This window comes from Geotrypetes seraphini, chromosome 12 (assembly GCF_902459505.1).
Source record: "Geotrypetes seraphini chromosome 12, aGeoSer1.1, whole genome shotgun sequence".
NCBI lineage: Eukaryota > Metazoa > Chordata > Amphibia > Gymnophiona > Dermophiidae > Geotrypetes > Geotrypetes seraphini.
Genome location: NC_047095.1, coordinates 83454144 through 83471533, shown reverse-complemented (window position 1 = coordinate 83471533; position 17390 = coordinate 83454144). Strand labels below are relative to the sequence as shown.

The 17390-nt window shown below is 48.9% G+C and overlaps 1 protein-coding gene across 4 annotated transcripts in view; it reads right to left on the bottom strand.

The window, feature by feature from the left end:
* SMG7 (SMG7 nonsense mediated mRNA decay factor) overlaps positions 1-17390 on the bottom strand; it is a 268133-nt gene that overhangs the window by 165009 nt on the left and 85734 nt on the right. For all 4 annotated transcript variants that reach the window (XM_033915789.1, XM_033915787.1, XM_033915788.1 and 1 more), the window contains exon 6: positions 9410-9481. In XM_033915789.1, the coding sequence (XP_033771680.1) occupies positions 9410-9481 (72 nt within the window). The remainder of the gene's footprint in view (positions 1-9409; positions 9482-17390) is intronic.

Here is a 17390-nt window from a genome sequence, read left to right as displayed (position 1 = left end):
CGCCAGCGACGCCGATGAAGGATCGGACGTCGTCGAAGTGGTGGGTGCCGATTTTGGCGGTATCGTAGTCAACGCAATCGGTTCCATAGCAGATGCGGTGCCGAAGAGGATGTTCTGCTGGATTTGACGATTCTTTAGAGTGCGTTTTTTAAGAGTGGCACAGCGGGTGCAGGAGTCCGCCCGATGCTCAGGACCCAAACACTGTAGGCACCAATTGTGTGGGTCAGTGAGGGAGATCGGGCGTGCACACCGCTGGCACTTCTTAAAACCCGGCTGCGGGGGCATGAATGGAAAAACGGCCTCCGCAAAATCAAACCCGGAGGTCTGTATGGTGACAACAGGCCCCGCCGGGGTTGGATCGAAAATAAAGTAAAAAAAAAAAACAAGATTTTTTTTTTTTTTTTTTTTTTTAAATGAAAATAAGAAAGAACCCGAAGGCAAGGAGAAAAAAAATTTAGGGAAAATCGCGAGCGGGAATGCAAAAGTAGGTTTTTCAACGGCCGTTGAAAACACATGCGTCTTCTTCGCTCCGCGGAAACGAAGAAACTGGGGACCACGCACTCCTCCGTCGGGCGGGAAGGCACTCGCGCATGCGCGGTGCGGCCAACTAGAACTTTCTAGTTAAAAAGGTCCGTACCGGGGCTCCGTCGGTGACGTCACCCATGCGTAAAGAATATGCTGCCTGCTTGTCCTGGGATAAAAACGGCTTCTGCCAAATCGAAGGCCGAGGCCTCGATGATGGCAATAGACCCCGCTGGGGCAAACTCGAGAGAAAAAAAGAAAGGGGTTTGTTTTTTTTTTTAAAAGAAAAAACAATGAAACGATAATAAAAGAAGGAAGATTCACTTCCAGACAAGATTTTCGCGAGCGGGAAGGCGAAAGGAGAAATTAGGTTCTTACCTGCTAATTTACTTTCTTTTAGCTTCTCCAGACCAGTAGAGGTTAACTTTACGATTGGGTATATATCTAATCATGACCAGCAGGTGGAGACTGAAAACAAAACTTTGGGACAGTATATCCTAGCCCCTCCTCTCTATTTCCCTCAGTCTGCCGAATAGCCAAGCAGAACCAAGAACTGGAAACAACAGAGAGAAAAAACAATACTCCGAAAGGAGTAACCAATAACATACCCAAAAAATGCTGTTGGAAAATGCAGAGGAGAAATTCCCGAAGGAAGAAGGTCCCCACAGCTCGCCAGCTAAGCCAGCCGAGCCACAGCCGCTGTTCTTCAATTCTCCCCGGCCCTAGAAAAATACTAGAACCCGCAGCAAAAACCAAAAACTGCCCGCGCAACAGCCCCAACAACAACAACAACAGACAGGGTGGGGACCTCTACTGGTCTGGAGAAGCTAAAAGAAAGTAAATTAGCAGGTAAGAACCTAATTTCTCCTTCTTTAGCACTCTCCAGACCAGTAGAGGTTAACTTTACGATTGGGACGTACCAAAGCAGTCCCTCTCACGGGCGGGACCCCCGAAGGGCCGATACCAGAACACGCTCACCGAACACCGCGTCCCGACGCGCCTGAACATCTACCCGATAATGCCGAACAAATGAATGCAAGGAGGACCAAACCGCAGCCTTACAAATATCCACCGGAGGCACGAGCGACGACTCAGCCCAAGAAGCCGCCTGACCCCTAGTGGAATGAGCCTTGAGAAACTCCGGAACCGGCTTCTGACTCAGAAGATAAGCGGAAGCGATCGTCTCCTTGATCCAGCGCGCAATAGTAGCCTTAGAAGCGCCAGCCCCCCGACGAGGACCCGCCAGAAGCACAAAGAGATGATCGGAGCTCCGAAAATCCCGGGTCCGCTGCACATAAGCATGGAGGACCCGACCGACATCCAACTTGCGCAGCTGTCGTTGCTCAGAAGAACCCTCCCGACTACCCAAGACCGGGAGGACCACCGATTGATTGACATGAAAAGGAGAAACTACCTTCGGCAGAAAGGAAGGAACAGGCCGCAAAACAACCCGCTCCTTTGAAAACTCCAGGAAGGGAGCCCTACAAGAGAAAGCCTGTAGCTCCGACACCCGTCTAGCGGAAGTAATGGCCACCAAAAAGACCGACTTCAGCGTAAGGTCCTTCAACGAACAGCCATCCAACGGCTCGAAAGGAGGGCGCACTAGAACAGAGAGAACCAGATTGAGATCCCAAGAGGGAATCGAGGGCCTTATGGGAGGCCTGAGCAACTTGGCCGCCCTAAGAAAGCGAATCACATCAGGAATGGCTGACAAACGCTGACCTGTCACCAGCCCCCGAAAAGCCGACAGGGCCGCCAGATGAACCCGAAGAGAAGACCAGGCCAGGCCCCTATCCAGGCCATCCTGCAAAAACTCCAGAATGTTAGGCAGAGAAGCGCGAAAGGAGACCACTCCCCACGCTCGGCACCATTCCTCAAACAGACGCCAAACCCGTACATAAGCCCGAGAGGTAGAAAGCCTCCGGGACCCCAAAAGTGTAGAGATCACCTTGTCGGAATATCCCTTCTTACTCAGGCGGCCCCTTTCAAGAGCCAAGCCGTAAGACAAAAGGGAGACGGGTCGAACATGGGAATGGGACCCTGCGTCAGAAGATCGCACTCGAGAGGCAGAGGAAGAGGATCCGCCACCAGATGCCTCACCAGATCCGCATACCACGGACGACGAGGCCAATCCGGAGCCACCAAGACCACCAGCCCCGGATGGCGAACAATGCGAAGCAGTACTCTGCCTACTAATGGCCAAGGAGGGAACACATACAACAGCCCCTCCGTTGGCCACGGTTGGACCAGAGCATCCAGACCCTCGGCCAGACCGTCCCTGCGACGACTGAAGAAGCGGGGTACTTTGGCGTTGCCACTTGTAGCCATCAGATCCATCAGGGGCTGCCCCCAAGCACGCACTAGCAACTGAAACGCCTCGGCGCCGAGACACCACTCTCCCGGATCCAAGAAGTGACGACTGAGGAAGTCCGCCTGAACGTTTTCTACCCCGGCAATGTGAGAGGCCGAGAGGTCCAGAAGATGCGACTCCGCCCAAACCATGAGCCGAGCCGCCTCCTGCGCCACCAGAGTGCTCTTGGTGCCCCCCTGACGATTGACATAAGCCACTGCCGTGGCATTGTCCGACAGGACTCTGACCGACTTGCCCAACAAAAGGGAGTGGAAAGCCAACAGCGCCAGCCGGACCGCCCTGGTCTCCAACACGTTGATCGACCAGGAGGCCTCCTCCGTGGACCAGGTTCCCTGAGCAGAGTGACCCAGACACTGGGCCCCCCCAACCCAGGAGACTCGCATCCGTAAGGAGCACCGTCCACTGCGGAAGATCCAGACCCACCCCCTGAACTAGGTGAGGGGTCCGGAGCCACCAACGCAGACTGCAGCGCGCCAAGCCTCGCAGGGGAACCGGAACATCCATCCCGTGCCTCTGGGGAGACCACCTCCGGAGCAGAGCATACTGAAGAGGACGCATGTGGGCCCGCGCCCACCTCACCACGTCCAGGGACGCCGCCATCGACCCCAGGACCTGGAGGAAATCTCGCGCCCGAGGACACCGGGACGCCAAAAGCAGGCGAATCTGAGACTGCAATTTGCTCACCCGGGCCTCTGGGAGGAAGACCTGCCCCAAGGAGGTGTCGAACAGCACCCCGAGGTACTCCAGACGCTGAGCCGGAACCAACCGACTCTTGGAAAGGTTGACCACCCAGCCCAGCGACCGGAGAAACTCCACCACCCGAGCCGTAACCCGGTAGCTTTCCTGCAACGACTTGGCCCGAATTAACCAGTCGTCCAGGTAGGGGTGTACCAGAATGCCCTCCGACCGCAAGGCTGCCGCGACGACCACCATCACCTTGGTGAACGTCCGGGGAGCCGTGGCCAGCCCAAAGGGAAGCGCACAGAACTGATAGTGCCGACCCAAGATCGCAAAGCGCAGGAAACGCTGATGAGAGGTCCGAATAGGAACATGCAAGTAGGCCTCCGTCAGATCGAGAGAAGTGAGAAACTCCCCCGGCTGAACCGCCAGAATGACCGACCGCAGCGTTTCCATACGGAAAGAGGGAACCTTGAGAGCCCTGTTGACCCCTTTCAAATCGAGGATGGGCCGAAAAGTCCCCTCCTTCTTGGGCACCACAAAGTAAATGGAGTACCTGCCCGTGCCCCACTCCGGGGGGGGCACCGGAACTACTGCCCTGAGATCTAGCAAGCGCTGAAGGGTCTGGCGAAAAGCCTGCTTCTTCCCCGGAGTCTGACACGGAGAAGCGAGGAAAAAATCCGGCAGAGAGCGGGCGAACTCCAGGGCATAACCGTCCCGCACCACCTCCAGGACCCACTGATCGGACGTGATCTCGGCCCATTTGGGAAAAAAGTCGCGCAGCCGGGCCCCCACCGGAACCAAGGGGGGCGCCGGCAAGGCGTCATTGTGCAGGACGGGAAGCGGGGGAACCGGCGGAGGGGTTCCCTGCCCCCCGACGGGCCCCCCGAAAGGGCTGCATGCGCTGGAAGAACCGACCCCGGGAAAACCCCGGAGACTGGAAAGAAGCAGCCCCACGCCCAGGGCGATACTTGCGAAATTCCCGCAAACGCCCCCGGGCCGCACCCCCCCGAGACGCCGGGCGGGCACGGTCCTCCGGCAAACGGGGAACTTTCGAGTCCGACAGAGTCTGAATTAACTTATCCAAGTCCTCTCCAAATAAAAACGACCCCCGAAAGGGAAATTTAGTAAGCTTAGCTTTGGACGCAGCATCCGCCGCCCAAGCGCGCAGCCACAACACACGCCTTGCGGCCACGCCAAAAGCCATGGACTTAGCCGAGATCCGCACCAAGTCATACAGAGCATCCGAGAGGAATGAGGCAGCCATCTCAATCTTTGCTACCTCCTGATCCACCAGAGACCAGTCGTCAGACTCTCGATCCAAGACCCGCTCCGCCCACCGAAACACGGCGCGAGCGACCAGTCCCCCACAAATAGCCGCCTGGACCCCAAAAGCAGAGACTTGAAAATTTTGCTTAAGGATGTTCTCCAATTTGCGCTCCTCAGAGTCCCGCAAGGCAGAACCGCCCTCAACAGGCACGGTATGCCGCTTGGAAATAGCCGAGACCACCGCATCCACGACTGGCGAAGCTAACGTAGCCCGATCCCCTTCTGCATAGGAAAAGAGCGGGAAACGGAACGGATCCCTCGTAACAGAGGGTCCCCCACACGCGGAGTCTCCGGCGGCGCGTCCTCAAAACGCAAAGCCGAAGAAACCTGTTGAATAAGGTCAGGCAGCTCATCTCTCTGAAAAAGGCGCACCACGGACGCCTCGTCACTGGAGAACGGGAAACCCGACAACCCGCCGCCAGCTTCCGTCCCCTCCAGAGGGTCCTGGAATTCCTCAGAAGGGTCCAGGTCCTCCTCCATACCGACACGTTCCTCCGACCACAAATCCTCGTCCCACGACACCCGCGGACGCTTGGACAAGAGAGGCGGCGGAGGGGACGTCACGTCAGACGAGAGAGGCAAAGCCGCAGGGAGCGCGGAGGAAACCCCACCCCCCGAGACCCCCTGGGCGCAACCGGGACCCCCAGCCGCCTGAAAATAGGCTTTGCATAATGAAAAGAAAAAATCAGGGGAAAAACCCCCCGAGGGTCCCAAGGGACTCCCTGCCACAGCAGGGGACCCAGCAGAAACCTGCCCCTGCTTAGACAAAACAGGGGGAAGGTCACCTGAGGTGGAAGACAAAATGGAGGGGCCAGACAGAGAAGATGGCGTCTTTCCCGCCAAAACAGCTCCCTCCACAGCCTGAAGCGGCTGAGAGACCTGAATAGTCTCAGCCGCTAAAACAGGCAAGCCGGCATCAGCTGTCAAAATATCAGCTGAGAGGGAATCCTCTAAAACCCGACCGTCGGCGGCTCGGGGAATCCCTCCGTGGGCGGACGGAGAAGACCGGGCTTCTCCACCGTTCCCTGCCGACTCGCGAGGCACCATCGGCGGGGAGCTCTGGGCGCCTGCAGCCGCTGCCGACGGAGCTCCTCCACCGCACCGGCCTGAACACCGCTTGCACAGGCCGGCCGCGAGTGCCTCGCGTCTGGAGCACAATGAGCACTTTTTCCCTTTAGAAGTGCTCATTGCTCCATACGCGACCTAGCTGTAAAAAAAGTGCCGGTTAGTTGAAAAAATACAGTAAAATACAGTTTTCTTAAAGGGATACAACCCTCCAGACCAGCACTACCTCAGGATTTTTTTTTTTTTTTTTTTACAGAACAGACTCCACAGGCTCTCGAAGCAATATGCCTTGCTTGATTTAGGGGGCAAGGCTTACTGCTGAGGCTCCTCTAAAAAAATATGGGGAGGTGGAGGAAGTGGGGGGAGGGACCCCGCTCGTGACCCGCCGGGTTTGACACCCCCGAGGTCGGACGAACCCCCAAACAGAGTCCGTCCAAGCTCCGTCCGGCTAAAAACAGGGACAATAAACCTCTAAACAAATTCCAACAGCCCTACCAAGGGAGATGGGTACAGATCACTCAACACCTGCTGGAGACTGAAAGAAGACTGAGGGAAATAGAGAGGAGGGGCTAGGATATACTGTCCCAAAGTTTTGTTTTCAGTCTCCACCTGCTGGTCATGATTAGATATATACCCAATCGTAAAGTTAACCTCTACTGGTCTGGAGAGTGCTAAAGAAAAAGGTCTTTTCAATGGCCGTTGAAAAGAACGCGTCTTCTTAGCTCCGCGGAAACTAAGAAACTGGGGACCGCGCGCCTCCGGCGGGCGGGAAGGCACTCGCACGTGCGCGGTGCGGCCTGCTAGAACTTTCCAAGTTCTTAGAGTGCAATCACTCTAAAATTGTCCGTACCGGGGCTCCGTCGGTGCCATCACCCATCAGTCAAGAATATGCTGCCTGCTTGTCCTGGGATAATTATGTAATATAACAGAACAAAGGCGATTTTGTCATTTGAGCTTTACATTTTTATGTCAGTGTGTATTACATGAAAGGAAAAAGATGAATAGTTGTGAAACAAAGGTCATTATACACAAAAAAAACCTGTGGGTTATTTAAATACACAAGTTTCCCATTCAAAAAAGAAAGCTTGCTATGACATCCCGATTCTGCAGATGAGATCTTTTAAATAGTGGTAAAAAAAATTTAATAAATTCAACCATATCCAAGAAACTAGAGCTGATGCAGTCTATCCAATCCCCATAAAAGACTGTCAAATGTTTGTGCACTTGAATCCCAGATGCCGTCAGATAAGAGAAGCCATGGAATAATTCCTGTACTTTCAAACAGTTCACAGGGTCTCAACCACGCTGTCTGAACCAGTTTAGAACAATTACCCCTCAGCCCTGCCAGAGTGTGTCACAGTGATAAACTTACTGTATGTACTTCTGAGCTGCGCCACAATCCCAAATATGACACGAGAGACTTATTTGGGGTTGTAACCCAATCTGAAAGCCCTAAATTAAAATGTGCTTTCATCTAAAGCTAGACTATATACTTTAAAAAGCAACTCTTCTTGTGCTTTTCAACACCTACAATCCAACTATCTTAACCGTTTCCTTTTTGTTAATTCTCTCATAAATCATGATGCACAATAAGAACTAAGGCTCATATACTTCCTTGTTAGGTCGTTTGCATAGCAAACATTCTACAACAGAAAACCATAAATTACCCATCTCATCTATATCAGTAACTTCCAGTGCTGCCTGTTTATAAGCCTATAAAAACTAATAAAAAGAGGGTCCAGTTTATCTTCCCCCTTTAATTGTTGTCTCTTAAATCAGTTTTTCCAGGTGCAGGGAGATTAAATAATGATCAGACTATGGTAAAGGAACTTTTTCCCCCAAAGCGACTCAGTAGTAACAATTTAACCCATTACAGGCAGTCCCCGGTTTAAAAATGCCAGACTTACGTCAAACTTGTACTTACGAATTGGGGTCCTGTTTCTCCCTTCCTGTGTCAATGCATCCCCTTCTTCCTCCCTTCCTGTCCAAACGTAACCCTCCTCCTTCCTTCCATGTCCCAACGCGCCCCTCATCGCATTTCCTTCTGTTCTGCATCCCACATTTGTGCCTCTAATGGGTGTTTACCTCCACTGGCCGGCTCCTTCCTCCCAGTCGCACTTCTCTTTGCAAAGCCATGGCTGCAGTTCCTACACGCGGCTCACGGCTGACCCAGAAGCTTTCCCTCAACACCGCAGGAGGCACGAATTTGGGACACAGAACGGAGGGAAAGATGACGAGGGGCGTGTTTGGGACATGGAAGGGAGGAGGAGGAGGGCTGCATTTGGACATGAAGGGAGGAAGAAGGGGCGCGCTGGCACAGGAACGATGAGGCGGAATCATGTTGGGACACAGAAGGAAGGGAGGGAACACAAACTTCGGACAAAGGATGAAAGGAAGGAAGAAAGGAGGGAGGGAGCATGAACTTAGAATATAGGATGGAATAATGGAGGAGTGAGGGAAAGAGATGCTGAGGTGGAGAGGGAATAGAAAGGGAGAATTGTTGGGTGTGGGTGTCTTGAATGAGAGGGAAAGAGATGGTGCACATGAGGAAATGAAGAAAGCGGTGAATTGTTGGTCATAGGAAGGGAGAAAGAAATATTGGACATGGTGGTGGGAGAAGTGTGAGGTACAGATGCATGGGGAAGAGAGATGAGAGGAAGAAATGTTGGATGTGGTGGTGGAGAGGGAACAGTGAGATGGATGAAGAACAAAAGTAAGTGTAAACCTCCTATCTTTTCTTTCTATTTAAACCACAGTACTTTGTTTTGAAGACTGTTTCTTTAATGTTTTCTGTACTGCGTACTGTACAGGATCCGAGTTACATACAAATTCAATTTAAGAACGGGTTAAAAAATGAAGTTGTTCTTAACCCGGAGACTGCCTCTAATGCTGTATCAAGATCCACCTAACACATTCCACCTAACCCTCCACTGAGCAGAACCATGTATATACTTCTGTACTGCAGTTGGGCGGGGGGTATTGTACAAAAAAATCTGAGCTTGTTTGAGGTTCCTTTTGTGTATTTGATTTTCTTGATGTGCTCAATTAAAATATATTTGAATAATATTTCTGTACTGCTTAGACCTTACAAGGTTATATGAATGTTTAAAAGTAGAAGAGCAAAAACAGAATAGTTCAGTACCACAATCCTAAATGAGCATGCATACAGAATTCATGAGAAGACTGAGAACCACAGGCAGGTTCAGACACTCCTGCCTGGCTGTTCAGTCACATGGAGAACACTCCATCTTGCTGCTGAGATTCTAGCAGCTCACTCCTAACTGATGTAACACAAGAATAGAGTTTAAAGAAATTAACACAAGAATAGAGTTTAAAGAAATTAAGAAAAATTCTAACACTTAGAAATGTTTCCCCAGCTCCTCTGAAAGAGAAAAGTACACATATGGAAAGCAAGCTTCCTCCCTGTCAAAGGCACCCACTCACCATTGGAAGGGACAAGCTGGGCTGCATGTCTGTAGTAAGACTCTGCCTGGCTAGTCTGGTTCCTGTATCGTGCTAAGGAGAGAAAGAAAGTGTAATTTATCAAAACAAATGGAGACAATGTTTAAAGTTTTAAGTAATATATGTGTGGTTTAGATCAGGTTTCCCAACTTCTTCTAGTCAAGTACCCCCTAGATCGAAAAATTTTCAATCAAATACCCCCAAGCTCCAAGTAGTAGAGATTTTGAAATTGTTAAATATTAATTAACTAGGCAACATACATAACAAATACAGGTCATTGTAACTGGCATGCAGACCAGGCCATACTTTGCAAGATCTATTATATTCCAGTCTCAAATAAACTGATCCTTTGACAGGTGGTGTGCTATTCTTACAAACTGAGTGAAAATGAACTTAGACAAGGCCTATTTATAAGTTTCATCTTTTCTCTAGAAAAATGAAACATGAAATCTGATTGATTGCTATAGGCAAGTTCTTTCACACACATCCCACCTGCCCATTTCCTCTCTCTCACACACACACTCGCATCCCACCTGCCCTCAGCCACTCTGCCCTTTCTTTCCGAGAACTTGTTGATTTTGCTGTCTCGTGAGATTGGGAGTTACAAGATCACAGGCTCTTTTAAACATTAAGGGAACCAATGTTGAAATAATTCCCCCCTTTCCTTTTGAAACGTTTCTTCTTTACTTTCGGCCACGGTATCTTTGGCTTGATTAGGACAAGTTTAGCCTCTGGTAAATTGCCCTGTGCTTGGAAAAAATCTATTATCTATCCATTAGTCAAGTATCATAAAACCAGTGTTCAAGAGGTTTCTAACTACTGGCCTATAACTAATATCCCATTCTTATCCAAGCTCATTTTTTGGCAAGTTACTGACTTCATCGATTCCGTCAACATCACTCCACTGAACTTTCGCTTATAGATCTGACCACAAAAATCATCATCTCAATCACCATCAATCTGTTTTACTTATTTCTCTGGATCTCTCTTCGGCCTTTGACACGATTGATCATAAACTTCTCTTGGCACGTCTTCAAGATATTGGTATCACTGACCAAGTCTTGGATTGGTTTACATCCTTTTTCTCAGAATGTACTTCCAAAGATGTCTTTAATACAGCATCCTCTGAACCTTTCAAGAACGAACACGGCATCCCTCAGGGTTCAATATTATCACCTCTACTCTTTAATATTTTCATGGCACCCCTCTTATCCTTAGGTCAGTCTATCAGCTTTACGATGTTAGTTTATGCTGATGATGTACAGTTTATTCATCCCATTGATCTGAACAATTAAGGTGAGGTAACTATCATTAACCAAAAACTCGATAAAAATCAAACTCTGGTTAGACTCAAACATGCTATCATTAAATGTTAAGTCAAAAGTTATGACCTCCCCTTGCAAAGAAGGACTAGCTATACAGGCCCCTTTGAAGCTCAATTCCTCATCCTTCAAAATTGTCTCTTCTCTAAAACTGTTAGGGGTCACTTTAGACAGCAAATTTTCTTATCACCTTCATATTAGTACTGTGGTCGAGCGCTGTTTTTACCAGTTAAGAATTATCAGATCTCTCTCTAAACTTCTGGATGCTGCCTCTCTGAACATCCTAATCCATTCCCTTGTCATCTCATGTATAGATTATTGTAATGTCCTTTTTAAAGGCATAACAAAAAAAAAAGAACTAAGGCAACTTCAAATTGTGTAGAATACTGAAGAAAAAAATCATCTTTAATACAAAGAAATATGATCACGTTTCCCCCCTTTGCACAAGGCACACTGGTTACCCATCGAGCACTAAATTAGCTATAAAATTCTTCTCTTAACCTTCAAAACCCGCTTAAGTAATCAGCCAAAATTCATCGATAAACTCCTCATTCCATATAGCCCATCCAGATCTCACCGTTCTGCAGCCCTAAATCTCCTTAATATTCCATCCTTAAAACATCAATACTTTGAGATCTAATAATTTTTCAGTGATTGCTCCTTCCCTTTGGAATTCCATTCCCAATTACATAAAGGAAGAAACTTCGCTAGGTTCTTTTAAGGCAAAGTTGAAAACTTTCTTATTTTTATACGCTTTTGAAACATAATTGCCCTTGTAAGGGCAAAATCTCACTGTTCTCAGTTCAACCCTTTTTCCTAGTGTTTTTTCCTTTACATCTTCCCTTTTTACCCTCTTGGAAAGAGACTTGGGAATTCTGATCGACAAGTCGATGAAGCTGTCCATGCAATGTGCCGTGAAAAGGGTGAACAGAATGCTAGGAATGATTAAGAAGGGGATCACGAACAGATCGGAGAAGGTTATCATGTCGCTATACCGGGCCATGGTGCGCCCTCACCTGGAGTACTGCATCCAGCACTGGAGCCGTACATGAAGAAGGACACAGTACTACTCGAAAGGGTACAGAGGTGTGACTAAAATGGTTAAGGGGCTGGAGGAGATACCGTACAGTGAGAGATTGGAGAACTGGGCCTCTTCTCCCTTGAAAAGAGGAGACAGAGGGGACATGATCGAAACATTCAAAATACTGAAGGGAATACTTAGTAGATAAAGACAAGTTGTTAATCCTCTCCAAGGTAGGGAGAACAAGAGGACACTCTCTAAAGTTAAAAGAGGATAGATTCCGTACAAACGTAAGGAAGTTCTTCTTTACCCAGAGTGGTAGAAAACTTAAATGCTCTTCCAGAGTCTGTTATAGGGGAAAACACCCTCCAGGGATTAAAGACAAAGTTGGAGAAGTTCCTGCTAAACCGAACATACGCAGGTGAAGTTGGACTCATTTAGAGCACTGGTCTTTGATCAAAGGGCTGCCGCGTGAGTGCTGGGCACAATGGACCACTGGCCTGACCCAGCAGCAGCAATTCTTATGTTCTTATGTGTTTTTTTTTTTTTTTACTTTTGTATGTCTAATGTACGTGTTTTTTTGTTTTTTACTAATCAGTCCCTTGTAATGATACGTATTTTGTTTTTAATACTCAGTTTTGTATTATTGTGCGCTGATTATACATATTTTTGTACACCGCTTTAAATTTTGGATTAAGCGGTAAAAGAAATTTTTAATAAACTTTGAAACTTTCTTGCATCTCAACACACATAAATTACTGTGAAACGTCTAAATCCTTGTCTGATATCATAACTAACTACATTAAAAAGTTTTGATATCACTTCAGTAAGGCCAAAACACAATCCTGCCACTGCAAAACACTATGGGGCTCATAATAATAAAAAAAGTAGTCTAAAAAGTGGCCTAAATCGGTACTTGGACAATCAAAAAGCCTGATCGTCCAACAAAAACCTGATTGTCCAAGATAACCAAAGCTGATTGTACAGTTAACCAAAGCTGGTTTTAGACGTATCTAAAATCAGCTTAGGCTTTTCCCCTGCCTCTAAATGCATAGAGCGAAAAGAGGCATTTTTAGAAGAGGGGAAAGGGCGGGAGGTGGGCCGACCTAGACATAGTCGTACGTACAGTAGGTATAACCAAAAGTGTCCTAGGCTGTATTTTTTTACTGTAGATTACTTGCGACTTAGATGAGAACGGACTTAGACGTCCCTTTCGATTATGCCCCTCCACGCCGTTAAGAGAAGGAAAAGACAATTTAAGTTTTTGCATAGTCCTAGCCAGACCCAGTCTCTGAGAATTCCAAGAAAGAGGAATAAGTAAAGAACAGATGCCAAATAGAATCTTAAAAGTTAAACAGGAACATTTAAAGTATAACTTGGAAAATATCAGAAACCAGTGAAGTTTAGCCAGCAATGGAGATACATGCTCAAATTTACCTTTACCAAAAATCTACCTAGCCGTGGTGTTCTGAATCAACTGGAGTCTCTGCTAGCTAGTCTTGGTTATCCAGATCCAGCTGGAGCTGGTGTTAGACGTAACTGGAGACCACAAAGCCCACTACCATGCTGTGTCTTCTACAGATTCCAGCAGACTTAGGGCTCTCTCTGACCAGGGGCCAGTTGCCCTAATTGCACTCCCCTAACATTATTCCTGCCATTTTTCTATTTCTTTGGTGTTTACTACATGCAAGGTCTGGCTTCTTGGGATTTTGGTTTAATTTACTGTATGTTTATCATTTTTGGTCAGCTATTATGATTTGGCATTTGTGCTCTATGTGTGTGTGTGACCAAGAAATTCTGTTACCATAATTTTTCTATTTAGAATTCTGTTGTAATTTGGCTTGCTCAGTTTTCTCAATAGTGGAGGAGATATTTGTGAGAGGGGAGGGATTTTGTTAATCCTTGTTCTATATTTGTGATTTATAAATTGACAACTGTACAGAATATTGATTTTTTAAAATACTTTAATAAAATGATTTAAATATAAAATCATAACTATTCGAGGCTTGTGTGGACGGGATCAGCCAGAGCTTGCACAGACGGGTTAGTGATGAGGATGGAGCTTGTGGGGATGGGGTGGTGACAGGGGCACAGCTCATGGGGAAAGGGCGGTGATGGGGACAGAGCTGTGAAGGAGACAAATCTTTACTCCATGTCATTCTCTACTCTACATTCAAATCACATGCTTTCTAAATTTATTGGTGCTTGGGAAGTTGATGAAAGTGTTAACAGCATAACTGCACAGCACTACAGAGACTTCCCCCATGTAAGCTGTGTTGTCAAAGGGGAAGGAATGCACCTGAAACCTGAAGTGGTTAAAAATCTTAGCAGCTATTAGGCATTATTAGTTTGTCTGTGTTTTCCCCAAATTATTGCCACACACTATCAAAACAAAATTTGTTTACATTTATAACATACAGGGGTAGTATGCGTTTGAGACAAAAAGCAATGTTACTTACTGTAACAGTTGTTATCCAGGGACAGCAGGCAGCTATTCTCACTAGTGGGTGATGTCATCCGACAGAGCCCCGATACGGACGTCTCACAAGCAAGTCTTGCTTGAAGAAACTCAGAAGTTTCGAGATGCTCGCACCGCGCATGCGCCAGTGCCTTCCCGCCCGATGGTCCGGGCGTGTCTCCTCAGTTCAGGTAGCTAGCAGAGAAGCCAACCCAGGGGAGGTGGGTGGGACGTAAGAATAGCTGCCTGCTGTCCCTGGATAACAACTGTTACGGTAAGTAACATTGCTTTATCCCAGGACAAGCAGGCAGGTATTCTCACTAGTGGGTGACCTCCAAGCTAACCTCAATGGGATGGTGGGAGAGTTGGCAACTTAGGAGAATAAATTCTGTAACACTGTTTGGCCAAACTGTCCATCCCTTCTGGAGAAAGTATCCAGACAATAATGAGAGGTGAATGTATGAACCGAGGACCAAGTGGCAGCCTTACAAATCTCCTCAATCGGTGTCGATCTGAGGAAGGCTACAGAGGCTGCCATTGCTCTGACCTTATGGGCTGTGACCTTACAGGAAAGGGGTAATCCAGCCTGGGCATAGCAGAAAGAGATACAAGCTGCCATCCAGATGTTGAAAAGCTTGAAGAGCATTGAAGATGGCTCTGAGCTCCAGAAGATTGATTTGATGGAGTCGATCCGCACTGGTCCAGAATCCCTGAGTGCGAAGCCCATCCAGATGCGCTCCCCAGGCATAGGTCGAGGAATCGGTTGTGAGAACCTTCTGGTGGGGAGGAGTGTGAAACAGCAAACCTCTGGATAGATTCGAAGAGGTCATCCACCAAATTAGAGACTGCCGAAGAGCAGGAGTGACGATAATGTGTCGAGTCAATGGATCCGACACCTGATCCCACTGAGAAGCCAAGGTCCACTGAGGAATTCTGAGATGGAGTCTGGCCAACGGCGTCACATGAATTGTAGAGGCCATGTGGCCCAGGAGGACCATCATGTGTCTCGCCGAGATGGACTGGCGAGAAGATACAGACTGGCAGAGATGAAGAAGAGCATCCATGCGCTGAGGGGGAAGGAATGCTCTGAGACATATGGTATCCAGGATCGCCCCGATGAAGGGGAGCGACTGTGTAAGTTGTAGATGAGATTTGGGAAAGTTGATCTCGAATCCCAAGCTCTGCAGGAACAGAATCGTGGACAGGGTCGCCAAGATGACCCCTGAGGCCGAGGGAGCCTTGATCAGCCAGTCGTCGAGGTAGGGAAATACCTGAAGACCCTGGTTCCGGAGTGCAGCGGCCACCACTACCAGACACTTCGTAAATACTCTGGGAGACGACGACAGGCCGAAAGGAAGCACTCGATACTGCAGATGCAGATGTCCCACCCGAAATCTGAGGAATTTGCGTGAGGCCGGATGAATGGGAATGTGAGTGTAGGCCTCCTTGAGATCCAGAGAGCATAACCAGTCGTTCTGCTCGAGGAGGGGGTAGAGAGAAGCAAGGGTCAGTATGCGAAACCTCTCTTTGACTAGGAATTTGTTGAGGACCCTGAGGTCCAAAATGGGTCGCAGGTCGCCCGTCTTCTTCGGAACAAGGAAGTACCGGGAATAAAACCCCTGGTTCAGTTGGTCCGACGGGACCGGCTCTACGGCACGAAGCCGGAGCAAAGCCTGAGCTTCCTGAAGAAGAAGGGCGGTCTGTGTCAAGTTGGAAGGATACTCTCTTGGAGGGTGGTCTGGAGGGACCCGATGGAAATGAAGAGAGTATCCTTCCCTGACGATAGTAAGAACCCAGAGGTCGGAGGTTATGGCCTCCCAGCGAGGATAAAAATGATGGAGGCGCCCTCCGATGGGAAAAACAGGGGGAGGCAGAACGAGGTTGGTTATGCCCTCGACAAAACAGTCAAAAAGGCTGAGTGGCCTGAGACTTTGGCTGACCCTTCTGAGGAGGCTGTCGCTTCACCGGTTGCCTTGCAGGCGGAGTTTGCCTCGGTTGATAACGCCGCTGATAAATCAACGGTGGACGAGAGGGTCGAGACTGTTGAGTCTTAGGCTTCGGCCTAAGAATGGACTGGAAGGACTTTTCATGATCAGACAATTTCTTCGTGACTTTCTCCATGGATTCGTCAAAAAGATCCGCCCCAGCACACGGGACATTGGCCAGGCGGTCCTGAAGATTTGGGTCCATGTCAATGGTCCGCAACCAGGCCAACCGACGCATCGCCACAGAGCAGGCCGCTGCTTGGGCCGAGAGCTCGAAAGCATCATAGGCAGATTGCATCAACTGAAGACGAAGCTGGGACAGCGAAGCGACCACTTCCTCAAACTCAAACCGAGCCTGGGACTCGATGTATGGTGTGAATTTCCGAAGCACAGGCAGAAAAAATTCCAAGTAGGCGGCAAAGTGGAAATTGTAATTCAGGACTCGGGACGTCATCATCGAATTCTGATAGATGCGTCGACCAAACTTATCCATGGTCCTGCCCTCGTGTCCCGGAGGCACTGAAGCATAGACCTGGCCAGGATGAGACCGCTTGAGCGAGGATTCGACCAGGAGGGACTGGTGAGAAAGCTGAGGACCCTCGAAGCCCTTATGATGCACCGTGCGGTACCGAGCATCCAATTTTCCAGGGACCGCAGGGATAGAATAAGGAGACTCAAAGCACCTCATGAAGGTCTGGTCGAGGAGCTTGTGCAGAGGGAGGCGCAAGGACTCGGCTGGAGGACGAGGCAAGTGCATGGTGTCGAGGTACTCCTTGGAGTATCGAGATCCAGCATCGAGAGTAATGTCCATGTCATCCGCCATCTGTCTGAGAAATGAGGAAAAAGACAGTTGGTCCGCCGTCGCCGGTTTACGAGAAGGGCTAGAAGAAGACGAGGCTTCGGGCTCCATAGAGGCCTGTGAGCAACAGGGTGAGTAGAAAACCTCGGGGTCCTCGAACTCCGAGCCCGGAGGAGGAGACCCAGCCGAAGCAGCATACCCCATCCGAGGCAATTTCTTCTGAGGCGAGACAGTCGAGTGTCGAGAGGAATGCCTCGAAGAGTGTCTGGATCGATGCCCCTCACGATGCCTGGAAGGGGATCGAGCCCGTCTGTGAGAAACCTGGTCAGAAGCCTCCAAGGAGCAGATCGGGCTCGAGGCCGTCGATCGAAGAGGCGG